Consider the following 26,532-nt stretch of genomic DNA (forward strand, 5'->3'; position numbering starts at 1 on the left):
GTTTAGTTTTATTGCTCTTGAGTTGCTGTGCTAGTCATACATGCTACATGCACTGCATTATATCACTCTTCTGGTTTCTTTATTATCATGTCACCAGCCGAGGGTTTGCACTTTAGTGCTCTAGTTTGTTTGTTTGTTTGTTTGTGACAGGTGAATCTACTCACCTGGATGCCACAACACTGCGTTTACAGCATGGATAGCCTTCATACAACAAGTTATTAATTTTAATAGTGGCAGAATTTCATGTTAAACCTTCGTTGTCAAATAAAAACGAGCAAAAGCTAAGAAGCTTGTGACTGGGTCTGCTTACCTGGATGCTCTAGCACTGTGTTTACAGCATGGGTAGCCTCCACACAACAAGTCAGTACTTCTAATAGTGGCAGCTTTCGGTGTTAAAGCTTCGTTGTCTAATAAAAGCGAGCAAAATGTAGCTTGAACAGAACTTGCACATGTGTTACTTATAACTGAAGTGATCCTGTACCAGGTCCAGAAACAATGGAACAGGGTCACTAAAGTAGAAAGCTGTATATACCAGGAACAATATTGGAACAGGGTCACTAAAGCAGAAAGCTTGCTTTAGCTGACTGGGATCCATGCAGGACCTGGAGCCATACTTCTCTGAGACTCCATGCTTCTTTGCTGTGATCCTAATCCACAGTGCATATATTTATAGTACTACTACCTGTTCTCAAATGTTTCAGCATGCCTCCAGTCTGGTTTAGTTTTATTGCTCCTGAGTTGCTGTGCAAGTCATGCATGATGATGATAACAACATCACTATATGCACTGCATTATATCAGTCTTCTGGTTTCTTTATAATCATGTCACCAGCCGAGGGTTTGCACTTTAGTGCTCTAGTTTTTTTTGGTACACATTTTTTACATTTTGTGGCATATCTTTTAAAGTAAAAGTGATATGATCTATTTGAGTGCAGGTACTTAAAGTTCAACTATTGGCGCTTCCATTGGACCACCACCTGTTACATCACATGACATCATCAGTATGAAATGGCTGTCTGAAGATGTGTGCTTCCGAAAATATGTTAGGAATAGTTATTTTGTTGAGTTAAGATCTGAAATTTGTTGTGCATGTACCTGAGTATATTGCTCATCTTTTGAGCTTCAACAGAAGTCTGGGCTACTAGTAAGTTCTGAGAAATACTGCATTTTGTTGTTTTTTGGTGGCAAATATGTTAGGAATACAACTTTCGATTTTATATTAGTTAAGGTCTGATTTTTGAGCAGCATGTACTACAATAGTGTACTTTTCATCTGTACTAACTTACAGGAGTTAGGCTAGCCTCTTCTTTGCTAGAGCGGCCCATCTTGTCAAAAACAGTGCTTTTTATGACTTTTGGGGCGATTTGCCTACGTATAAGGCTCAATTGCCACGCCCCTGTGATACAGAATGACCAACACCAACTGTGTATTTGCAGGTAGACATCACATGACCTTTGGATGTAGCAAATAACAACAAGATGATTTGTGATGTCACAAATCAATGAATATCATTGCATACGTCAGCAAAAGTAGCAAAACGGAGCAAAATCACCATTTTTGACAAGAAGGGCCGCTCTAGCAAAGAAGAGACTTGTCTAGCTCCTGTAAGTTAGTGCAAATGAATTTTACACTATTGTAGTACATCCTTCTCAAAAATCAGACCTTAACTAGCATAAAATCGAAAGTTGTATTCCTAACATATTTGCCACCAAAAAACAACAAAATGCAGTATTTCTCAGAACTTACTAGTAGCCCAGACTTCTGTTGAAGCTCAAAAGATGAGCAATATACTCAGGTACATACACAACAAATTTCAGATCTTAACTCAAACAAATAAGCTACTTCTATTCCTAACATATTTTCGGAGGTACACATCTTTAGACAGCCATTTCATAGTGATGATGTCATATGATGTAACAGGTGGTGGTCCAATGAAAGCGCCAATAGTTGAACTTTCAGTACCTGCCCTCAAATAGATCATATCACCTTTACTTCAGAAGATATGCCACAAAATGTGAAAAATAATAATATAAAAAAAAATCTACTCTCTTTGGTTGTTGTATACTATAACCCGTGGCCGCCCACGCGCCTCGGGTTAATAAATGCCTAACACATTTGCAATTTACAAACTTCTGTATATCTCAGAACCTACCAGTAGCCTGCACTTCCGGTGGAGCTCAAAAGTTGCACAAGGTAATGATGTACTTGCACAGCAAATTTCAGATCTTAACTCAAACATATAAGATAGTTTCATGCCTAACATATTTTCAATGTACACATATTCTAGCAGCCATTTTGGAATGATGATGTCATATGATGTAACAGGTGGTGGTCCACTGGAAGCGCCAATAGTTGAACTTTCAGTACCTGCACTCAAATTGATCCAATTACATTTAGTTTAGAAGATATTCACAAAAGCGTAAAAAATCAAAAGTTCTACTCTCTTTGGTTGTTGCACTGGGTAGTGGAAAAAAATCGGTTTGGAATGAGGTAGAAATTCAATCTTGTTACGTAATAGTTCACGTGACAAGTACTTCTGCTCTAGACATTGCAAATGCAAGAACTCTGAAAACCGCTGTACTGTACCCCGTTTAATATAATATAACAGATTACTCCTTAATTACATAGATACTGGAAAATGGAAGTTAAAAAGTAACTGTACCCCGAAGGTACAGCTCTATTTCGTGGTGAACATCGTAGGTGAACTTTTGACCTCAGGGAACCGCCTAAAACTACAGGCCAGTTTAACTCGCCTACATCATTAAAGCCCAAGCACAATTAACAGATTAATTCTCCTCTTTTTGATCACACGAGTGACATGACTGTATTATTTAACATAATTATAAAGTTTAATGCACACAATACAGTATTGTGTTCTGGTAACGTTTCACAGGCAGCTATGGTCCAGTCTTTGTTATCAGCGTAATGGCCAGTGCCTGAGAGTAAACTTTCAAATGTGTGATATACCTAACACACTTAAAATTCACCGAGACAATCGACAATCGAACTGCAATCAAACCTGAGCTGATTGTTGTATGAACATGGTCTATTTCAATGACAACATAGCCAACTGTCTTCCATTTCTCATACTCTGCTCTTGAATCAACGTAACTGTTTGTTGGCCCTGGTCCCATTCTCTTCCACCACTGACTATTACATGTAGAGCCCTTGTAATCACTATCTTCAGAACTACCACGCACAATTTTCATCGTCGCTAGAATGGCGCATCAAGACTGTTGTGTTTTGCATTCCTCCTTGCAAAGGAATTTCCATTTATAACAACGATCAACCAGCCACTATATATTTAGGGGAATCTGTCTCAGTAATTTGTGGACCTGCAAGTAGACAAAGAGACAGTGTTAGGTATTTTACAATAAATACAAATACATGTCACACAAGCCTAGCTAGATATTGATGCTCTGAAAGCTTACACAACTATCTTGTTGATGTACTTCTGATGCCATGTCCTCATTCAGCAGGCAGTCCAACAGCTCTAAGCTTAGGATAAGGATCCATCTTACAATCAATAGTATTCTATTTGGCGCACGGTTCAAAGTACAAATATGCAAAAGCCAGATCTGTCATTAATTGTGACCTTTTGACCTTGTCGGACCTCCTCCAACAACACCCATTATTGGTTTCACTTCCGGTTGTGCTACAGTACAGTACAGTACAGACATCTGCACTGAGCTGCACTGTCTGATCGACCAGAGATAGAGCTGATGAGTGATCTACAGAATGAAACTTGCTGCTAAAGGAATATATTGTGCTGTGGTCCTTTCAATTGTCGGTATGCTTACTGGATGGATATTCTTGCAAACCGTAAGATCTAGCGCTATATATAAATTAGCAACATCTCTCTAACCCAGGTTGCGTTGGGGTATATCGTAATTGATGTAAGATTTAAACACTCACTAACAGCGCCGTCATAATTTTTGAGGCCCAAAAAGAAGCGCCTACCGTACCGTACCGTAGCTAGCTAGCTGTAAGGCCACACCAAAATAATTGATCTTATGTTTCACGGACATTTAAACCCTAAAAACAGACCAGGGTGGCAGGCGAAAAAATTCGATGAATATCATTATAAACCACAGAGTCACAACAAACCACAAAAAGTCACTTTAGCAAAACATTAATTTTTGATAGATCATGTTGGCCATTCTGACCTCTGACCTGGACCACATGGTTTTTTTTTGCATTCTGCAAAAATATGACCCGAAAAATCCGTGAAACATAAGGTGTGGCCTAATGATTTTTTTTTCTGGTGCATAAGGCCACTGTTTAATAGTTGCACACTAGTCTTGTTTCAGATGAGAATACTCTAATGAGGGAGGTAGACCTTATCACTCATTATCTTGATGATGTCATATCCAGGATATAAACTCAGCAGGTAGAGCAAATGCAAAAAAAGGACTTTGACCTCAAATAATGGCTGATTCGATTTAGGTAGTGAGCAAAAACTAAGGAGGGAGGTTGATTTGAAGCAAGTTTGCAACTAACAGTTTCCTAAAAAGGTGTTTGAGACATCAAGACAATCATCCTGACTTCCTTCACACTTCTGAACAGTTGTACCTTAACCCATAGCTACAGTCCATAAATGTTGTGCATGAGTCAGCTATCAACGGTGCAACTAGCTAGCGAGTGAAACTGAGCCAGACCACGCCCATTTTCTTTAAATTATCTTTACCAGAGGAGGTCGGACATCACTTGAACTTTCACTAATTATGACCTTTTAATGACAAAGCAATTTGGCCTGGAATGTCATAATTAGTGAAAGTTCAAGTGATGTCCGACCTCCTCTGTATCTACACCAGCTCATAAAAATTGTCAAACTAATGCCCCACTCCTCCACCCTACGTACATTTGGGCATGTTATTTGGTCTAATCCCCTGGTGTTCTCTAGTACATATGGGGGTTATGTGGAGATATTAGACATCTAAGTCCCATCAGGGGTGGGGAATTAATTTGCATAAGCGCCACTATAATTATAGGAATAAATATTTTCTGGCGCTATAATTGCATCAATTATGGTATCTATACAGTCTCGCACCAGCCCCGAATAAAAATAGGGGCTTGTACAAGACAATTTTGAGAATCCAATTAAAATGTCTATATAATTATATTATAGATGGAGTTTTCAGTTCATTTTCGAGGAAAGACGTACAATCATGATCTTGTCTGTACGCACATTTTTGAGGCTAATCCGGTTGAAATGAAGAAGGCGATTATTACTGTTAGCCAGAGTGAGCTAAATTGGAAAATTGCTTCCAGTGAGTTCTATCACCATGCCAATAGCTGCGATTGGATCAGAAAAGAGTTTAACAGAGATTATTTTGTGTCAGAACAAGAGCAGAAGTTTCCCCTAGCATTTGCGTTGAATACTTATAATTCGGCGTACCAGATTTTTCGGTTCCTCAAAATCATTTACAGACCTCACAATGTGTACTGCATCCATTACGACCAAAAGTCAGAAGAGTCTTTCAAGAAACTGATGATCTATATTTCTGTATGCTTGCCTAATGTGATTGTTCCCAGCAAGATTGAAAACGTTGTATGGGGGTGGCACACAATAGTAGATGCTCAGATGAACTGTATGGAAAATCTGTATGAGTTGCGACACAAGTTTCCTTGGAGGTACGTGATTACTCTGTGTGGAAAAGAAGTTCCATTGAGAACAAATAAAGAAATCGTAGACACTCTTCGTAAGTTAAATGGCACCTCAGCAGTTGAGCTGGTGGGTTCTTTAGAGCAGGAAATCCAGAGCTTTTGGTCCTTTAAGCATGTTTTGATAGATGGAGAAGTGATAAAATCAGACCAAAAACTTGGACCAGTACCTTTTAATCTGACCATAACTAAGAGTATGGCCTACTTTGGACTGTCACGAGCATTTGTCAACTTTATACTACATAATGAAATGGCTATCAAGTTTCGAAGATTCATGGATGATACTAGAATCCCTGATGAACACTTCATTGCAACACTTTTTAAAGAAGGTATAATAATGATTTGTAGTAAGAAGCCATATCTATATGTGATTCTCATGATTAAGGCTAGTGTATTGTGTGTTTCCCCACGAAAGGTTTAGAGTATGAATATCATTATCGCTATGTTTTAGCATCATACATGTATACTGAAGTTTTCTTGCGTCAACTTTTTCACTTTTATTTAGCATGGATAAACTCCTCTGTTTGTGTGTATCTTTAGATACTTAACCCTTAGGTTTTACTCACCATATGAAATTTTACAATGGATATCTCTTCTTTTGGCCCTCTGGAAGGTACTCAGCTACATATAGATACCAAGAAAGCTTGCTTCAAGTACTTTGCTCGTATAAATGGACGCAAAAATAATCTTTATACTTGCGGTTTTTATGCCCTTTTGTCTTATTCATGCATCTTCATAATCATGGCTTCATACAAATTGCATGCACACAATATGAGCACAGCAGAACCTGCGAAAGAGAAAAAGCTGACGGAATGAATTCATGAATATTCATGAGTTACCACAATACCCTAACCTTAACCGTTTATCTATTATGCAAGGCAGTTAGGGTTGGTAGATTATGCTAGCATAATTTTGAGCATAATAGGTACATTTTTTTGGTGAGAATTATGCTGGCATAATAGGCACATTTATAACAATTACGAGAATAATAGGCAGATTTCACAGAAATACAGGTCAGTACGAGTCATAGTATAAACATTTTGGAAGTATATTATACTGGTGGTTAATTATCTCCTGACCTTGCAATTCTAATTAGTAAAACCAGTAGGTTTTACATAGGATTGACAGTGGGTTGCCCGTATTTAGCAAAATTTCACTTATTTTGACTCATGTTCAAATAATAGATAAGAGTCGCAGCAATTATTTATAGTTTGATGTTACTTGTGCGATGACATGGGGTCTATGTTGTGCTTTGGAGGAATAATGTGGGAATAATAGGCGATTTGAAAAGAATAATAGGCAATTTGTAGATTGTTTACTTGAGCATAAAAGAATAGCATAATAGGTAATATCTCGAGCATAATCTACCAACCCCTAAAGGCAAGTACATACCGTATTACTAGAAAGCTCTGCATTGGAGCCAAATTATAGCAAAAAGACAAAATTTCCTGCTATACGGTATCTTAGATGGGCGTGCCCGTCCCTAGCCATGGTTTCATTTGCTATGATAATAATTATTAGCCGTGCCTCTAACCACAGAGTCTCAGCTTGCTGCAGAGAAGGGGAGGAGCTGGGAAGCCAACAAATGCATTATGTAAGGGCTATACAATCTGGTTTCTGCTCCCAAGTGAGCAGTCTGCAATCTGATTGGCTTTTCTGCAGCAGAGTGAATTTTTGATAGGCTTGAAACCCATCCTCCCCTCTTGGGAGGCCGGCCACACCCATCTATGATAGAAAGCTAATGACGATAATCATGTAGTTGTAATATGACTTGTGTATTTCCTGTCAACGAATATCTGCTAAGAGAGATCAGAGTTCACAATGGCTCTGCCTAATGATTTCTTATAACTTAACAAAAAGCTAAGTGCTTTTGTGCAAGACTAACTTATAGTTGAATCGGACATCTAGATAATGCTATACGAAAGGTTCTGAAGAGACTGCAACCATAGATTGAAGAGTGGGTGCCATCCACGGTTTTTATCGAAGCTTACTTTGCTGCCTGTGAGCAGTTCTTCTGCTAAACATCAACTTCACCTCATATTTGTGGCCATTTGGGACACAGCACACTACTTCGTTACACAGCCTTAGCCATCCACATGAAAAAGTGCTCTGTTTTAGTCTAGCTACTTCTTCACGACTAAAACTAAAGGCCTTTCCGCACTAGAGTCAGTTACAATGCGCATTGAGTGTCTAGTGTGGACAGGCCTTAAGTCAAAACTCGATAAAAAAGTTTGCACTTGTAAGAGAACATGTCTAGAAGCCTATAGAAGCTGTAACCGTTGAGCAGTTTACAGCTGCCTGGAATAGACACACAATTTTTAGCAATACCGTATAGCGAGAAATTTTCGCGGGTGCAAATTTTTGCTATTTGGCTCCAGAGCCCTCAGCAGAAATGTTCGTGGGTTCTAATATTCGCGGTTCAATGCCAGGAAACCACACCCACCAATAGCTTTCCATGTGAAATACCGGTGCGTGGAGTTTATCCCAGTTTTAATTTTCGTGTTAACTACTCAACCATCAAAAAACGCGAAATTTTGCACCCCACAAAAATTCCTGCTATACAGTATAGCCATATAAAGTTGACCTGACCACTCCAAAGTTGATTGCTACGCCCTTGCGCACATGCACACACACAGAAAAACTAAGTCTTGGATCATAGATGATTGATAACCTTGCAATTACCCCTTTGTAGCAAAATTTACCTATAAATATCTATATAGCCATAAGTTGGCTTGATATGCCTCTGCACATGCATTCGTTCTGTACTGTTTTCGTTCGTTGCAAGCATTGGATGATTGATTTTGAGACTATTAGATAACCTTGCAATTATAACACCCTTTTTTTAGCAACATTTGCCTATAAATATAGCCATAAGTTGGCCAGACCACTCTAAAGTTGATTTGCTACGTCCCTGCTCATGCGTTGGATCATGGATGCAGGGCCTAGGAGCTATATATTAGCTACACGCAGCTTTTATTTGGGACACGTGAATGATTGTGGTTTTTTTTATTTGGGCTTCTTTGCTTCTATCTTATATCCTGACCCATTCCAGCTTACTTTGCTGTGATCCTATAGTTCGTAGTCAGTTGCCTAGCTACAAATCATGATCTGAAACGAGAAATATTAACTTGACCAAGCATCTCTTGCATGGACCCACTTGTAAAGTTTGGAGTCAGATACAGGTGAAAAAAGGGCTAGCTTGCTCAAAGTACATTACATTATCAGAAGTACATTAGACAAAAAGACAAAAAGACTCAAAAATTTTTTTTTTATGATTTCATAATTTTTTAATTGTATTAGCGCGTACTTAATTTAGCGTTAATTACAAATTAGTACCCGTACCCGTAGTAACAATAAGGTAAGTGTTGTATCTGAGTATATAAACTGTTATTTACATAATTATAGTTATTATAGCAGTAAAGTTTTAGTGTATAAAATTTTTCTGAGTACATAGCATGTCTATATGGATACAGGTGTACCTGGTGGAAAAGATAAAAGATACTCGAACCTCACTCCTACAATTTCATCATATCTGTGGATATATTCAGAGGAAACAAAAGAACAGTGCAATGGAATTAATGTAAATAACATTTGCATTGTTTCAAGTGTTGACCTTCATCGATTGGACTACAAATACGATCCCCAAAAAAATCACCAGACATTCTTCCACAACAAGTTCTTTATTGAGAAAGACCAAGTTGTGATGGACTGCGCTGAGACAGAGCTTGTTAGGAGAAACAGAGAAGAGTGTTTAAAGGACGCAGAATCACTACATATAAAAAACCTTTCAATTAACCCATACTATTCAGCCTGTGACAGTGCATGGCAGCAAAGTTGATTGTTACTGATTATAATTATTATACATGATGTATTATACACTCTGATAAGTGCTACAGCTGCTCAAGGAGCATAGTGGGTAATCGGTTAGGTCTCCAACTTTATAATTGTTAGGTTTCCTGACAATCCTGTATGGGTCTTATATAATTATATGTTCACAGTGTGTATATAATTCATGATTAAATTTTATCGGGTGTACTTTTGGTTAGAGTAATAACCTCTGAAAAATTAGCAATAGCAGTGCATATAGACATGGATATTGAACAAACTACCGTATAATTTTTTATTTTTTATAGCCAGTAATTTTCAGGGGACAAAACATTCGTGGTTGCGCAATATTTTCGTGGCAGGTAAAGGTATATAGGTAAGGTCATTTCATTCATGGGTAAAACAATCGTGGTCTAAGCTCCAACGTTAACCACGAATATTTTGTCCCCCAGAAATTACCAGCTATACAGTATTGCATTCTGTGTGCGTTTATTTATTTTATAGTGTTTTCACTAAAAACCATCTTTTGATGTATATGCGTCCGCTTTCTGTAGAATATAGTGCGCTTCCTGAAAATTAGGACATGGATATTGACTGAACACAAAACTATCTGTCATTTTCTAGTAATACTTTCACTAAAAATTTAATTCCATATTTTGAGAACTATATATGTAGCTTCTTGCAAATTATTTGTCAGAATAATTATGTGTGCGCTTCCTGTAGATTATGCTTCTACGTAATCTGCTGTTTTTTAGCCAATCAGATAAATTACATGGCGAGAGGCATTAGCAGCTTGCAGTACTCGTTATACACTATACCGTATACCGCATACCGTATACCTCGCTTGCGTATGCGCACCGAGGCATAATAAAAGGCATACATCATGATTGATAACATACATGCAGCAAAACACAGTAATGAATGTACAATCTTATAGTGAGAGTGTACTATCGTTTTAGCAGTACTAGGTAGCTACTTCGCCGTTTATCCTCAGGAAAATGAGTGTGGAACAGCTTTACCACCTGCGGTGTGTGTATGTGTGTGTGTGTGTCATGCTTGAGAGTATATTATATATAATTATATATTATGCACATATACATTGTATAGGGTATATAGGGATTCGCTCACACTTGTACAATGGGAACCCCTCTATATATATATATAACGGACACCTTTAGGGAACAATGTTTTGGTCTTGAATCATTCTGCTCTCGATTTATCCAATTTTATCTGCCAAACCACACCCAAAACGTCATATTTGGCCGTAATAAACGTACATTGAAAACCTAGTTTGGGGCAGCCAGCACTGGCCGGTATACGGAATAGCTGAGTGGTCGTACTTCAGGGTGAGTTTTGTGCAGTAAATATATCTAGCTAGCAATCTGTGCCAAACCAATGGCCGGTATATCGAGGTGGCCGTACTTCAGAGAGCCGGATAACGAGAGTCTACTGTATATAATTATCTATTCACATGTACTCTATATACATGGGAAGAATGCTTCGGACCCTTAATTAATTGTAAAAACACATTCAAAATTTTAACTATACCTTTAGAGTGGTGAGTTACAGCCCCTCAAATGTTAGCGATAAACATGTATAGCAATAATGTATACACACATACATGTACCTCAGTATAGTTGAGAGCAGATAAGAATCCATGAACTTCCTACAATGAAAAACGATGCACAGAACATAACTATAATTAATTTTATATATGTACGTAATATCGATCCACAAACCAACCTAATATACACTGGAGCGGGAAAGGCTAACTGGTCGACACCAATAGGTCCCAAATTAGAAAATCAACCCCTACAAATTAAGAACCATAAGAACGCACAGACCACTTAAACGCAGAGAACCCTGAAAATGTATTATGCTTGCAACATAATAATTATTATAGCTAGTATAGTAAACATGCCTAGTCCGCATATTAGGTGACATTTATACTAAGTGATAACCAGATATACGGTACACATGAGTGTTTGGATAACATTATTATACTAGTTCTAGCTGTACCTGTACAATTTCTTCAAATAGTACGATGTGAGATGGGGCAGATTCGGGGGTGGGGTAACGAGAGTTCAGCCAAGAGGAAGGCTGAGAGTAAAACTGTTTGCCAAGATCAACATAGTCATCTCTGATTCTACATGTACAAAGAGAGAGATACATAGAATAATGGGTCAATAAGCTTTGCTGGTTGATTGACTCAGTGTATATAATTATATACATTGTAGCTGTCTATATACAGTCATGTATATAGGGACGCCGATACATGTATAATTATAATTTTTATAGACATGCACATCAGTGTGTGGGAAATTGCAAGGGTTAGTGACATATGTAAATGAGTATCATGTAGACTACGTACGGTGGAGGGCACTCCAAGAACTCCATTTTGATGGGTTGATGGATGTGACTGCACATGAGAAATCAAATGCGTACATTATTGACTTATAATCGCATGGTACTGCATGAGATTAGTGTGTTCCCATACAGGGACCAGTAGCACATAAATATATAAGCGGTGGTGAACTGAAATATTTGAAGATTGAACCGTCAGCATGCAGTTTTAGCCGTATTACTGAAAAATAGGCAATAATGATTATATCTATCTGGGCGTGGTTACAAATCCGAAACAAAAGCAGAGATTTTGCACATAATTATATTTATGTATAACTTCCTCAGCGTATCACAATGCGTCCGTCCTCCTGCACAATACGAATGGTATTTACTGCTCTAAAGGATATCTAGCTACATGTACCTATGGCAAGTTCAAGCCCGGATTTAATTTGATGGAGCACTAGCTTACCTACCATGCCCGGTACTTCGTGCTTACCATGCCCAGTACTCTGTGCTTACCATGCCCAGTACTCCGTGCTTACCATGCCCAGTACTCCGTGCTTACCATGCCCAGTACTCCGTGCTTACCATGCCCAGTATTCCGTGCTTACCATGCCCAGTACTCCGTGCTTACCATGCCCAGTACTCCGTGCTTACCATGCCCAGTACTCCGTGCTTACCATGCCCAGTACTCCGTGCTTACCATATGCCCAGTACTCTGTGCTTACCATACCGTTGGAAATCACACAAAGATCTCCTACAGACAGAAGCTTAAGATTGAGCCTGGGCCTGTTATTCCATTAAGAGTTTTTACTTAGCGGGCTATTTTTATATGATGAAAATGTACGTAGAGCGTCATCCGAACATTAAAAACTGCGAAATTATTCTGCCGCAATATACCGTATAGCGGGTAATTTTCGGGGGATAAAATATTCGTGGTTCAGCAATATTGAGATATTTCGTGGGTAATATTTTCGTGGTAGCTGCTTTGCACTGCAGGTAAAGGTAGGCAAGGTCGCTTCATTCGTGGGTAAAATATTCGTGGTCATGTAGACCTCCAACCACGAAAACCACGAATATTTTGCCCCATGAAAATTACCCGCTATACGGCTGAGATGTATGAATATTTATTATAGGGTATTTCATGTGAAAATGTTTACACAAAAATTACCTGCTATACGGTAACAAAAAATACATACAGTGCATAATTTACGCTGCTGCAGAGAAAGCAAGACACAAAATTTCTGCTTATGTTTACAGTTCCTATAACCACGCGGTGATGCTCATAATATTATATACAATAAATACCAGACCTATTTTCAGTTCCAAAAAAATTGGCGTGGAAACGATGGGGTATGCATGTATATGTATATGTAGTTTATGACTCGATACACTGACCTGTAGTAGGGGGTCGAGTGACAGGGCATGAGGAAGAGTACAGACGAGTTACTTTGGACGTCCTGAGATGGATCAGAGCACGTACATGTACAGATACTGTATAGTACATACTACTGATAGTACATACATGTTAAGTATGCAAACAGCTAGAGTATCCATGCATGCACACAATTACCAATTAATTTTGGTGGGAGACTGCATGTACGTACTCTACTTCATCACCAAAGTGAACCGATAGTGTCAGCCAGAAACCATTTTGTACTGTTTTAGGGTTCTACTATACCATATATAGCGGGTAATTTTCGTGGGGTTCGTTTATCTGGAAACAGTGATTTTCGTGAGTTATAAATCTCGTTGCCTGCACTGCATTCATATGTTACGGTAAGCCACGCCTACATTAACATTTTGTGGAGGTCAGCTGACCACGAAAATAACAAATATTTGCCCCACGAAAACTACCCGCTATACGGTAGTCAGTGTACTAAAGACTGACCTTTCTGATGTAGTCCATGACAGCGACAGTTCCTCTCTGATGAACGAGGGAGAAGTAGAGGGCCATAGGCACGTTAGCCAAGAGTAGGGTGTATACTAGGTAGCGGGTGAGACGATGCTGGTATTTCTGTAGCAGCCATACTATACAGTAGCCTGTTGAAATGGTGGTGGTGAGGTGCATGAACTATGCGCATACAGTAGACATATGTGACAGGCTCTGGGAAAACCAGACATTTGGAGCAGTTTAAAATGTTGGGGATTAATATATAATTATAAAAAAAACTAACTGCCTTGCTACAAGTTGATAGAAACCGAGGCACCAAGACATCACTGGGTTGTAAATTAGCCATGTGCTCTTACATTGTACATTATTACCTGCATATACAACACCCACTGGAACGATAGGAAATACATATCTGTGCTCTTTATGACTCAGAGCACTGTGAAACACTAGCTCCCAAACAGCCAACCAGAACGGAGCTCTGAGCCAGTTGCTAGGACACAGCCATGCCCCCAACAGGGTGAGGGGTAGAAGAGTGAACAACAGGACAGGACAATCTTCAGTAAAATACCTAAGAGAAGAGATAAAAGGTGTGTAGTTAAATAATGAGGATCATATTTACAGTAAATTTAGTGTTTCATGGCTTCAAAAACCAACAAGCAAGCACAAACACACACTGAAGCTTATTAGAACAGAGTACACAATCTGAGTACACACTCTGGGTATAAGATCACAATACTTCGATCCTCTCACCAGTGCCAAGAGTCTGCTCCATAGAGAGCCGAGTGTCCCTCCAGAACATTGAACTCGAGGAAGTTCCACTGCACCACCACAAGCTGTGTGTGTGTGTGTGTGTGTGTGTGTGTTATTTAAGCGTATAGGAACTAGCTCTAAATGTCAAGGTTATTAATTAAGGTACTGTCGTCAAACCTTACAACGTACATACATATCATGACTGTGTTGTTTATACAGTGTGCAGTATAATGTATATCACGGGTCACACTATGATACGTACTTTTCCATAGCAGTAGGAATCAACCGCAATAGACCAAGCGACTGTAAGTAACCTTTAAAGAAGAAACATTTTGGAAGCTAAGTAACACAGATCGAGAGCATCCATGCAGTACTATAAACGCACGTAGGTGTGTAAAAAAATGTACGTGGCTTACCCCAACATCACTGTCTCTCTGAGAACACCCCAGAACAGGCGTACCCTAACTGCTATCCAGAGGTGGGCCAAAACCAGTGGAGCCCACAGTGGGATACCAGTTGGCCGAATGATACACGATATGCCTATCATCAGCAGATACACACGGCTGTGTCTGGATCAAAATGAAGCTGATAGACATACATGTATACGTACAGGTACTTTCGTAAAACAGTAACGTTTGCTTCGACTCTACTATTGTGGTGTTTATTAGTGTGAGCCGGTAAACAGGGCAATTGTAAGTATTGCGACTGATATAAAAATAAAATACACAATAATGTTGCCAACGAGATACTGCAATAGGCGAGGAGCACAACACCGTGTACATGTACTGTACCTTTGCACTTCAACTTTGTTGGTGAGTTCACAGGCATTCATCCAGTGGTAGATGACCACGGGTGTGAGGCACGTCTCAATGGAGTTGGAGAGTGTTCTAGTGACACAGTAGAAGGTGAACCAAGAGGCAATGTTGCAAAGGAGCTGAGCAAATTGTCAAAGGTAACAACCAATTATTTATCTATATAGGGCCCCTTAGGGTTTCATCTAGTGGGGGGGGGGGGCTGGGGTGAACCTTCCCCCCTCAAACTTTTAATCCTAGATGAAACCCTGAGGGCCTACATGTACATGTAATTGAGGCAAATAATACACAGAGTGACACAAAACAGGTAAACCACAGATTTATGTGCTAGCCTCGACGCCACGTCTACTTCTTCTTCTCAGAAATGGCAGTGGAGGAGGCTACTTTTGTGCAAGCAAAGTTCATGTAAGGATACAGCATATTTTCCAGCTCTCTTTCCAAACAGATGTGTTCCTAATTTGAGCACATACACATCACCAACCACTGCCAATGGAGCATGTAGTACCCTCGGAAGAACAACCTATACGTGAAAAAAATTGTCAGCACCACACGACGGAGGAGCAGAATTTATAAGCGCAACTTTTTTACACAATCAGAGACATAATTATAAGTTGCAATTACTGAGTTAATTCTCACTCACCAGTAAGCAAGGCCAGTCCAGATGGAGCAGTGCCAGCGCTTTGTAGAGGATGGCATAGATAAGAGGATGTGTGAACCCTCGAATTGGCATATGCCACTCCCAGGTACGGTAACCATATGTATGCAGCGGTCAAGGTCATTGTTATGGAATTAATGGGTGTACATGCAGTGTATACCACATAACTAGCCAGCTCTGAAGTTCGGCTTATAAGTATAGTCATATGCAGTTTTTTTAACAGAATCAGAAGGTGAATTCACCTACTTACAATTTCCTGCCAAGTTTTTTCACTAGGGAAGCACTAAAATCCCTTATAAAATAAAAATTTCCGTTTATTCTATGTGGGCCGTAACAATATAGACATGGTACAATAATGTAAGCTATGAGAGAGGATATCCGAAGACAATGCTGTGAGAGACTTCTAGTGACTGCCACGTCTCATCCGGTACAAATGCGGTATATGAGAGGACGGCGTTGATGCAACGAAACAGCAGCAAAGCACCGAAGAGCCTCCATCGGTGCGTTTCAAGCCATGTCACAGCTTCAGGGATATCACTAGCACGCTGGTCATTGACTGAGGCTGCCTCCTCAGCAGGACTGGGATGAATATCTCTCCTCTTCATCACCAAGACTCTATCTCGAGGACCTACATGGAGCTAAGCCGCGACTAGACTAGAGACAGAGCAAAATGACCATGTGATGACTAATGTGACCTAAGGTCAGCCCACTCTGGAGCACATGGGGACATTTCAGATCAGATCATCTTATGTCAGATATATCTAGATCTAGATATCAAGAGAGTTCATCATGGATATGGGGATGGAGTTCGAGTAAAGAAATGTCGTTCTGCTGCAAAAAGACAAAAGAGGGCATTGGACTGGGAGAGGATCCAGTTCCTTCGAAAATGGAAAGACATCATCCGGTAAGCTAGAGTACACCTAAAAACTAGAGCACTGAAGTGCTAACCTTCGGCTGTTGACATGATCTACAGGTGTATAGCAACCAAAAGAGTGTTATACAATGCCGGCTAAGCATGCTAGATAGCCCCAGCCATAAAATCAGCCCTATCTAGCATTTGTTCTGCTGCAGAAAATCATGCAGCCCCAATCAGATTGCAGACTGCTTAGTTTTATATGCACTTCAGCACTAATCAAATTGTTACGTACGTAATGCATTAGTTAGTATAGTACGGGAACGAATGCTAAATAGGGCTGAAACCCGTGTCCCCATGGCTGGGGACGGGCATGCCCATCTAGCAAGTAACAGTAGCTAGAGGCATGTTGAGATTGGAGTTTCAGTATAATTATACAGTAGACTCTCGTTAATTCGGTCACCCTTGGGACCATGCAGCTTGGCCGGAATAGCGAGGTGGCCGCATTTCAAAAAATAGCCGCGGCTAAAAAACCGACCTTACCTCGAATCTAATGACTAATTTTGCGGTTCTACCTCGAGGATAATGATGCTCTCTATTTAAGTGTAAAATTTATTTATCAAACCACACCCAAAACGTCATCCGGCCGTAAAAATTACGTTTAAAACCTTGTTTGGGACAGTCAGCACTGGCCGCTATACGGAATAGCGAGTGGCCGTACTTCAGGGTGAGTTTTGTGCAGTAAACATAGAGGTAGCATTCCGTGCCAAACCAAATGTCGAGGTGGCCATACTTCAGAGGGCCGGAATAGCGAGAGTCTACTGTAGTAGTACATGTAGACTCGCAACTCTTTTCTCTGATTGGACAGAGGCGGGAGAAAAGGGACTGGTTACTCTGATAGGATTTACAAATAACAAGTTTACTATTGAATCCACCCACGCGTAAACGGTAGTTATTACCAAGCCAGGGGGAAAGAGGAGATATCCCCTAGCTCCAATGTCCCTCCCCCTAAAATTTGCATTCATGTACCGTACTCTACCGAGATTACGCCCACCCTAATTGCATGCTACAAAGCAGCTACAGGTGGGATGGGCTTAATTTCGAAAACAGTCGTTTTGCCTCGAAATTAAGCCCACTCATTAAGAAACTATTCTTCTCTGTCTGCGTCTGAGGCCTGCCAGCTCTTGAAATACAATGAATGGTGAATGCATGGGTAAAGTAGCTAGGTATAAAGAGTCAAGATTCTGCATCAGAAGGTTGTTCCTTGTCACTGTCGGAGTCTTCAACAGAGATTCAGAGAAGATTGTCCTTGTCTCTTATACATGTACTTGCTAATAGGATCTAGCTATATTCAGAGCTAACCAGCGTACACAATAAACTTCTAAACCTTTTCTTGACAACTTGCTCACTGACAAATGCATCACTTACTGGTGGGCGTATTTTCGAGGCAAATTAGCCTATGCAGGAACTTTCACTCAAAAGTGGGGGTGGGCGTAATTTCGGACGTGGGTGTAATCTCGGTAGAGTACGGTACTAGTATACAACTAGTTGTATGACTGAGGGTCCATAGCTGGCACTTTTACGTACTAACAGGGTATTGAAATAACACTTAACCTTTTTTTAGTAACATTTTCTGGTTACTTTTCTTATTTCCCCCCTCTACTTTAAAATCCTGTATGAGACCCTGCAGGCCCTTTAGTGAGAGGGGCTGGGATCGAGGCTAGGCTGCTGCATGAAACAGCCAAGTACAGCTTTGAAGCTCTTTTCTCACTCTTGCAGCTAACAGGAGCACATTACAGAAGGAGCGTCTAACTCTGCATGGTTTCGAAATCGCATCTCGTGTGCTTTCCTAAACGCCACATTACCTTATAAATTACAGACTACGGTCAGCCTCATTACGATGTATGTAGTGCAGCAGCAGGAGAGTTAGGTTGAGCCAGAAAGAGCTAAAATGAATAGCTAGATCTTTGGTATACATCATGGAAGAGACTGTCATTGGTGAGGTACAGAAAATTCTGAAATAGGACTTTGACTAACACATACTAGGCGTTTTGTTTTTGCAGTAGGGAGTCTTACTGGGGGAGAGAGCTTACACTACCAGGCCTATAGCTAGCTAGCTGTAGCTTCACTTTTATTGACCTGTGCTTGGTAAAAGTGCACCGTCAGCTCAATTAGCACTCACCCGCAGACCCACTTAGCAGTTTTGCGTATAAGGTCATGCTCTGCAAACAAATGTGACTCCCGAGGTAAGACACTCCTTCTTTAATGTGCTCCTGCAGCTACCAACATATCATTCTAGTGCGAATCGACAAGTTTACGCACTGTTCAGAAAAAGCTACAATGGCATTCCAAGTTAATTAGCTCTAACTCAAGAACAAAGCATTATTTTGCAAGTCCACGAACCAAGAAAACGTGACTAGAAGCCTACTTACTTGCACTTCATTGAGCGGCTGTATAGCAGTCTACACACACACACACAACCAAACTCGGTGAATGTGTCTCAAAGCTATGAAGTTACTAGCTAAATACACAAACACACTACCGTAAACCTTGCTGCGCATGCGCAACCGAGCACATGCAATAGACACCAGGTCGTATTTTTCTGCCTTCGGTTCTTTAGAAAAAAATTGGCCTAAGAGCAAGGCTAGCTCTGTCTAGCTATGATAGCTGCAAGAGAGAAAAGAGCTGCACTGTTGCGACTTTGAATTTTGAGTTCCCCCGTGATTTTGCCTGCATGTAGCCTCGTCCTCACGCCCAAGAGGATAATGAACCAGCAAGCTGGCTAATAATATTGAGTTGTGTTACCATCGAATGTCCTCGCTTTTTAATTCAATCATTTTTCCTGTCCACAGCCATATGCTACCTCGGTGTGAACAGGTTAGTTTAAATGCTTCATAAAAAATTGCTGGGTCATTCATTCTTTATCCTTTTCTCGTTATAGTGTCACGATCCTTCTTCACCACTTTATTGGCTGTCAATCCCACAGGTGCGGTGGGCACCCCCTCCTCCTGCCAGCAGTCTTGTTGCTAAAGACTGCGAGTTCCAGCAAGTCTGGCAGGAGAGGAGGTGTAAAACTGTCCTCACATCTGTGTGTGTGTGGTAAGTTGATTGTCGTGTGCACTTGTACTCATGTCACCCACTTGTGTTGTAGTCAATCCTCCATTATTAATTTCGACTAGTTGGTACTGGGTATAGTGGCCTGGTTAAGGGGTAGCAAGCTAATTACCTCAGTTGCGTATGCGTAGCTAGGTATGTGGTAGTTTTCGAGAAAGTACGGCCTGGGATCGAGGCTCCTCTGTCTGCTAGTCAGGGCTGCGTCCAGGATTTTGGGTCGGGGGGGGGGCAAAGGTATGCACTGGGCAAAGCCAAATTAGGGGGATCCGGGGGTATGTTCTTTCGGATATTTAGAGGCTTAGATCACTTCTGGCGCAATTCGCCTCATAATACCGTATAGCGGGTTATTTTTGAGGCACTAAATTTTCGCGGATTGCCCAAGTAAAGGATTTTATTTTCGAGGATAGAGGTTCAATTGACCACACCCCTACAGTAGAGAGGTTCAATACCGGGTGTAAACCAAAATTTTTTTTGAGGCATCGTTTTTCTGAGTCAATCCTCGAAAACCTCGAAAATAACCAGCTATACAGTAATGTAGCTATCAATAGTGACAATTGTTGTACATGCATGTAAATGATAGTGATAGGTGTGCAGAATAGCTGTTTAAAACTATACTGATTGACCTCAGCTTCTATATGTCTTTGTCCATATATTGATCCGGGTGGGGAGGGGGGGCGAAATACCCCCCTCGCCCCCCCCCTAAATGCAGCCCTGTCAGCTAGTTCTTAAAATGGTGTGCGTGTGTCGCTGTTGGTAGCTGCAGGAGTGAGAAAGTAGTTGCAAAGCTGCACTTTGAACTTTAGCATCCTACAATCATGGTCGATCATTTCCTCTTTTGCACCATTCCCTGTATTAATTATACCTGCATGCAGCGAATGTAAAAATGTACATACAGGTTTATAGGCTTCTAGCCACGTTCTCTTGGATTTTGATTTGTGAATTTGCATATATTGTTCTCGAGTTATGTTGAGAGTAAGCTTAGCAAGACAGTGGGCTTAACGTACTTACAGTGAAGGCTGTTGCAGGCTGTCCAGAACCGTTCCTAGCATCATCTGCTCGCACAAAGTTTCTATTTAAGTTATGAACTAGCCTTGCACTAAAGCGCTAGCTATTCGTTAGCTACAAGAGTTCCCCAATGGTGTTTGTGTCTGTTTTATAGATGTTCCACTGTAGCAACATAGTGCGTATTAAATTGTTACGAAGTCAATGTTAGCAGCTTGCACATCGTTTAAAACGTTTGTCTACTTGTGTATTGTATATTAATTTTACAGGTGAATAGCCGGCCAGGGTGAAGTAGTGCTGGAGAGGTTTTGTCAGAGGCCTCCCAGCACGAAAGATCGCCCTGGGCCGTGGAACTCCGTCCCCAAGGAGCAGGCGGCTATGGGGATGGCTCTGGAGAGTGTGTTGGAGGAGGTGCGGATCCTCTTGGCAGACAAAGTGGTTGTGGGATGCAGCATCCAAAGTGACCTTGAAGTCCTTGGAATGCTCATCCCATCAGATCGGGTAAGGGACATTCAAAGGGTTTACACCCAAAAGAGATGTCTCATGCCTGACCTGAGGGGGCGAGGTCTCCCCGACCACAAAGGCGGCCCATACAGCTTGAAAGACTTATCTAAAGCTGTATTGGGCCTGTCCATCCAAGAGGGGCCGCACTCAACGTTGCATGACGCTCTGGCAACAATGGCAGTGTGGCTCTACTACGAGCTACCATGCAACAGAGGTGAGTGAACTGTATTTAAAAAGTGTGTGTACATCAATTTTTGTTGTGGATTCAGAATATGTCCCATCCCTCCAATACCTCCCGGAGTCATGGTCACCAGAGGACTTGGGCGACCTGGAAGACCTCGTACTGGACGACCAGAGTGAGTGTCCGCTTCCTAATATACCCTCTCCCCAACAGCTCAATATCTCTGCCCTCCAGCCACCCTCTCACCAATAACTCAATCTCCTCCAACCACCCTCCCACCAACAGCTCCATCTCCAGCCACCCTCCCACCAACAGCTCCATCTCCAGCCACCCTCCCACCAACAGCTCCATCTCCAACCACCCTCCCACCAACAGCTCAATCTCCAACTACCCTCCCACCAACAGCTCCATCTCCAGCCACCCTCCCACCAACAGATCCATCTCCAGCCACCCTCCCACCAATAGCCCCGGGACGTGGGAGAGGTCGAGGGCGGCTCCGGCCTCTACTTGTTGTAGGACGTACATGTATGTACTTGCATGTTAAACACTGCCAGTACTCTATTCTAAGTGCTGTATTGTATGCTGTGCAAGATTGCTGTGATTTCAATTACGGTAATGCGCAAAATTTTCGAGGAGTGACTGTTTTCGTGGGTTAGCATTTCTATATAAAAATTGTTTTTTATCTGCTATAACGTGCAAACATTGAAGGTGTGCTCTCTTCCCAACAGCCCTGCCTCCAAGGGGACGTGGGAGAGGCCGAGCACCCCGGCCTTCAACAGCTCCAGGAAGGGAACGTGGGAAAGGTTAAATATTGCACAGTACTCTATTCTTAGTGCTGTATTGTATGCAGCTACAGATTGTGTGATTATGCGCAAGCAAGGCATACGGTAGTGTTTCACACGTACTCTGCATGTGTGTAGGTTGCCCATTGTTGTTTGCACATGGAGACTTACATCAAACGGTTTACTGCCCATTCATTGAATGTGTAGCCTAAAAGTATTTCTTCCATTTGTATTTCTGAGCACACTGCCTTAAAGCTAACGAACACACTAATTAACATAATTATGGGCAACCACCATTTTTTACTAAGTAACTCTTATGTGTAGAAGTTAGTTTCACACATACTCTGTGCGTATAGGTTGCCCATTATTGTTTGTTCATTGAATGTGTGGTCTAAAAGTATTCCTTCCATTTATGTCTCTGAGTACACTGGTCCAAGAGACCTTACAGCTAACAAACACACCAATAAAATTAATGGGCAACTATTCATTATCATTTCTTTTGAGCGTCAATACAGCGAGTAAAGATGATTTTGAGAATGCAATAATTTTATGTGACTGTGTGTTTATCCTCTGCAGTCAGTGATATGTGAGCGGGGTTATAATAGGGCTCCTGGCGAATTTCCTCGACAACTAAAAAGTAACGAGATGAAGACCGTTCCTCAAATGTGTCTTGGAAACCGGTCGAATGAAACGAATCTACGCAAAACATACACTAACTAATTACTATTATTTGAACGAAACGTTCTTGAAAACAAAACACTAATTGTAACTGTTGTTATTAATGCTCACCTGTCACTTTCACTTGCTTTTTTGCAATTATTTTACTGTCTATAGTCCTAATGGGCATGCACAAAACTATACTTATAACAATAAGCTACCATTTCTTATTTTAATAACTTGCGTTGAAAACATATCGACAGAACAGAACAGAAAACCTTCATTGAACAAGACAGTCCTCAGCTAGTCTGCATGATTACTTATCCTGCATGCATGCAGGTTGATGGTCTGATTCTGATTGAATTATCTGCAGAGGAAATTATGGAAGGTTCAAACAACACTAGTCTACTTTACAATACTTAGGCCACTCCAAGTGATATTCTGGTTTCTGGTCCACCGCCCGCATCAGATTTTATTCTTGGATTTCTATCTCATTATTGGATTTCTATCTCATTATTTCTACTACGCATGCGCAGAATGGTCTATGCGGTGCAAAATAGTGTGATAATGATATTCATTTGAAAAATAATGAGATTCATAAGGTGAAATTGATAATGACATAATGAGAAAAGCCGCCCGCCCGCATGCAATTAGAAAAACTTCAGGACCAGAAACCAGAGTATCACTTGGAGTGGCCTTACATAAAAGGCACCTGTACCACGGCCACGGCCCCGAATTCAGTAGCACTATTCAGGATTCAGTGTCATGTATTTAGAAATGGAGACAGGAAGTACTTACCTTGCACAGGATATACGGAGAGAGTGATTTGTCCATAGATGATTTGTCTTAGTATTTAGAAATGGAGACAGGAAGTACTTACCTTGCACAGGATACGGAGAGAGTGATTCGTCTTCGGATTCGCTGAGCTAATTGACATGTGTTGGCTCAACGATCCAATCTGATCATAGATCTATGATCTGATGAAGAGGCTCGAGGGTTGCTGGCCTGGCTCCTAGATCCTGATCTTGATCTTCACGTACCTTGATCTTCTGGCCAGGCTGTTCCATTGTTGTGAACCTTGATGACTTGGAGTCAGTCTGTCTAGCTTAAAAGGTAGCTATTAATTAATCTACCATGTACCATACCATAACTCTAATTAATGAAGGCGCCCTTCAAATATAGACTCGCAAGCCGTCACTGTTAATGTTTCACAGCAACCATTAGACTGGTCAAACTCCGTGTAGAGACTCGTGCAATGTTTGCCACGATATTTGTGGCAACTGAAGTGGCTAGACCAACCATACCGCATGTGGTTACCACAAGATCATTGATAGTGACGTAGCACTAAAAACGTATCACATGCAGTATACTGACGTTACGAAAACCGCATCCACTTAGCGTCTTATTATCTGCAACACAAATCTCTACACGGAGTTTGACCAGTCTATTGTTCGCCGTGCAACAGTGACGGCTTGCGAGTCTACTTCAAATATGCGACACCACCCTCGAGCTTAGGTAATTTTCTTACCTCTAAAAGTTAATGTCACAAATAGAGGTAAATGTAGCCACACCTTAGCCTCAATTCTAGCCCACTGAAAAATACATGATTTTAGCGGCTAGAAATTGAGGCAAGTAGAGTTACCTTGCGAGAGCCTCTAAATTATGTGACACCAAGTCTTCAACATAATTGTTCAACGTCCAAAAGCGACCTCTGGCTTTAATTATCCATTGATGGTGTACATTCACTAGTTTGTATATCTAATTGAGCTGTATCTTCTTTTTTAATACAGAATGTTTCGACAGGTTACTCAAGTTACAGTGGTTACATTTGTTGGCATTCTGGGAGGGATCTACATATTCAAGCCACTCTTCTCAAATGCAGAAGCTGAAAGACAAAAACAAGCACCTTCTGATCTATCTCCAGATTCATCCAAAGACAAAGCCAACAAAAAATGAATAACTAATTATTGCTACAATACTTTTGATAATCTGGCAGATTGTATTGAGCATGCGCAATATCTCTTTAACCGCGCCCACTCGGTTAGATGGTGTTCTCTATTTAGAAAAATACAGCTGGTTTGGATATACAAGATTGTACAAAAGGTATAAGTTGCTCCTTTATCTATAGTTCAATTAAGACGCTCTACTTCGTGTTATACTTGGTGGCTGATGTGTAGAAACAACCTGTTGCTGTAAAGTTGGGACCTAAGTGCTCTTGAAAACTTAGGTAGAGAGTATAAAATGTAAATTCATTGTAGCCCAAGTTTCAATTAATGCAGGATAATAGTTAGTCATGAGTTATTATCCCCTGGTAATGGTAAAGTGGGTGTGGCTTATACTTAGGAGTGACCCAAATAGTCAGGTCACCTCCTTAGGCGCTTTGAGCTCTGTTTCACTTACTGATAAACGCTATTAAGTCTTTGTTACATGTACTAGTTACATGTGCATGCATATAGAAACGTTTGTTCATCCGAATACTCTTTCACAGCAGGCTAGATGGCCTCTTCAAGTACAAGCCGAGGCCAGAGTGTCAAATGGGCTCAGCTTGATATGGAGGAAGTGTTCTCTGCTGACTCTCTCCAAACACATTTCAAAGCCATTGGTGAAAAACGCTTCTTCCGTAAAGACAGAACACTTCCCGAATCATTCAAATTTCCTGACTTCGGTGCACATGAGCTTCAACCATCCGCTATATCAAGCATATGTGCTTCGCTGATGGATAATGTAAGCCGCACCATCATATCACTGAATGACATTCCCTCTGTCCTTGTGGCTGAGGCAATGTGCTCTGTATGGCACCAGGTATTACATTGTGCTGGGACGGATTTGCTCAGTAGCACCAACGTAAAGAGAGTGTTGACGTCCATGAAGGAAGAGATGAAGATTGAGTCAGACGATTCTTTGGAAGAGATAAAGAAGGAGGGTTCGGATGAAAAGAAAACAGCTAATGATGTGCTCATCGAGACTGGTATTAGAACTGGACTAACGGTTGTGTTCTCACTGTTAAAGCAAGCCTGGTCACAAATTGCGTGGCAGAAGCAAATCGAGCAGGCCATCTCAGCATCTGGATCTATCGTTCCATTTGGGGGACAGATGACCACTCATATTAGCCTCCCTAATGAAGTTTTGAAGTCCGTGTTAGACATTTTGAATACCATACCTCCACTTGCCCTTAGCAACCAAAAATCACTTTCGAAACTAAGCATATCTTGTCTCGAGCAATCTACTCAATTTCTCGAATGGATTTTGAAACCCGACTCTCTAGTTGATGCCAATGGAAAGAGGCTGGCCAGTGAGATCACTCTTAGTCTGGTTTTGCAGCAGGGCAGCCTTGTAGCTCTGATGGAGTGGATTGGCAAGACCCTAGTCTGTCTGGAAGGCTACGTTATGGTAGGAGAGGATGTGCCACGTCCTTGCCTGTCTCTAGAGTTCAGTGAGAGTACAATTGAGGAGATCAGGAAACGAACGGTGAGTTCATTCACAAGCATGTTTTTCAT

At 41.0% G+C, this 26,532-nt stretch overlaps 4 protein-coding genes across 8 annotated transcripts in view; 3 read left to right on the forward strand and 1 right to left on the reverse strand.

Moving 5' to 3' along the window:
* Positions 1-3,581: 3,581 nt before the first annotated feature.
* On the forward strand, positions 3,582-9,550 carry LOC135338022 (beta-1,3-galactosyl-O-glycosyl-glycoprotein beta-1,6-N-acetylglucosaminyltransferase 4-like). The gene is made up of 3 exons (XM_064534032.1): positions 3,582-3,821; positions 5,128-5,992; positions 9,137-9,550. The coding sequence occupies exons 1-3, from the start codon at positions 3,738-3,740 to the stop codon at positions 9,499-9,501; spliced, it is 1,314 nt and encodes a 437-aa protein (XP_064390102.1). The 5' UTR covers positions 3,582-3,737; the 3' UTR covers positions 9,502-9,550.
* Positions 9,551-10,356: 806 nt separating this feature from the next.
* LOC135338019 (GPI mannosyltransferase 3-like) lies at positions 10,357-16,646 on the reverse strand. The gene is made up of 14 exons (XM_064534027.1): positions 16,317-16,646; positions 15,928-16,041; positions 15,703-15,807; positions 15,267-15,409; positions 14,892-15,044; positions 14,738-14,789; positions 14,476-14,558; positions 14,097-14,293; positions 13,723-13,874; positions 13,230-13,291; positions 11,860-11,907; positions 11,508-11,634; positions 11,116-11,154; positions 10,357-10,510 (listed from the first exon to the last, which is right to left on the reverse strand). The coding sequence occupies exons 1-14, from the start codon at positions 16,545-16,547 to the stop codon at positions 10,436-10,438; spliced, it is 1,581 nt and encodes a 526-aa protein (XP_064390097.1). The 5' UTR covers positions 16,548-16,646; the 3' UTR covers positions 10,357-10,435.
* A 4,643-nt stretch (positions 16,647-21,289) lies between these two features.
* Positions 21,290-23,291, forward strand: LOC135338023 (uncharacterized). Its single transcript, XM_064534033.1, has 5 exons — positions 21,290-21,629; positions 21,685-21,771; positions 21,831-22,121; positions 22,325-22,399; positions 22,955-23,291. Exons 1-5 carry the CDS (start codon positions 21,290-21,292, stop codon positions 22,966-22,968), a joined length of 807 nt encoding a protein of 268 aa, XP_064390103.1. The 3' UTR covers positions 22,969-23,291.
* Positions 23,292-25,040: 1,749 nt separating this feature from the next.
* LOC135338014 (probable E3 ubiquitin-protein ligase HERC1) overlaps positions 25,041-26,532 on the forward strand; it is a 55,213-nt gene continuing 53,721 nt past the window's right edge. For 2 of the 5 annotated variants that reach the window (XM_064534020.1, XM_064534024.1), the window contains exons 1-2: positions 25,095-25,262; positions 25,524-26,503. In XM_064534020.1, the coding sequence (XP_064390090.1) occupies positions 25,532-26,503 (972 nt within the window). In that variant the 5' untranslated portion in view covers positions 25,095-25,262; positions 25,524-25,531. Of the gene's footprint in view, positions 25,279-25,523; positions 26,504-26,532 lie in introns of all 5 variants that reach the window. The other 3 variants (XM_064534021.1, XM_064534023.1, XM_064534022.1) reach the window with 3 other exon arrangements.

Source organism: Halichondria panicea, chromosome 7 (assembly GCF_963675165.1).
Source record: "Halichondria panicea chromosome 7, odHalPani1.1, whole genome shotgun sequence".
Taxonomy (NCBI): domain Eukaryota; kingdom Metazoa; phylum Porifera; class Demospongiae; order Suberitida; family Halichondriidae; genus Halichondria; species Halichondria panicea.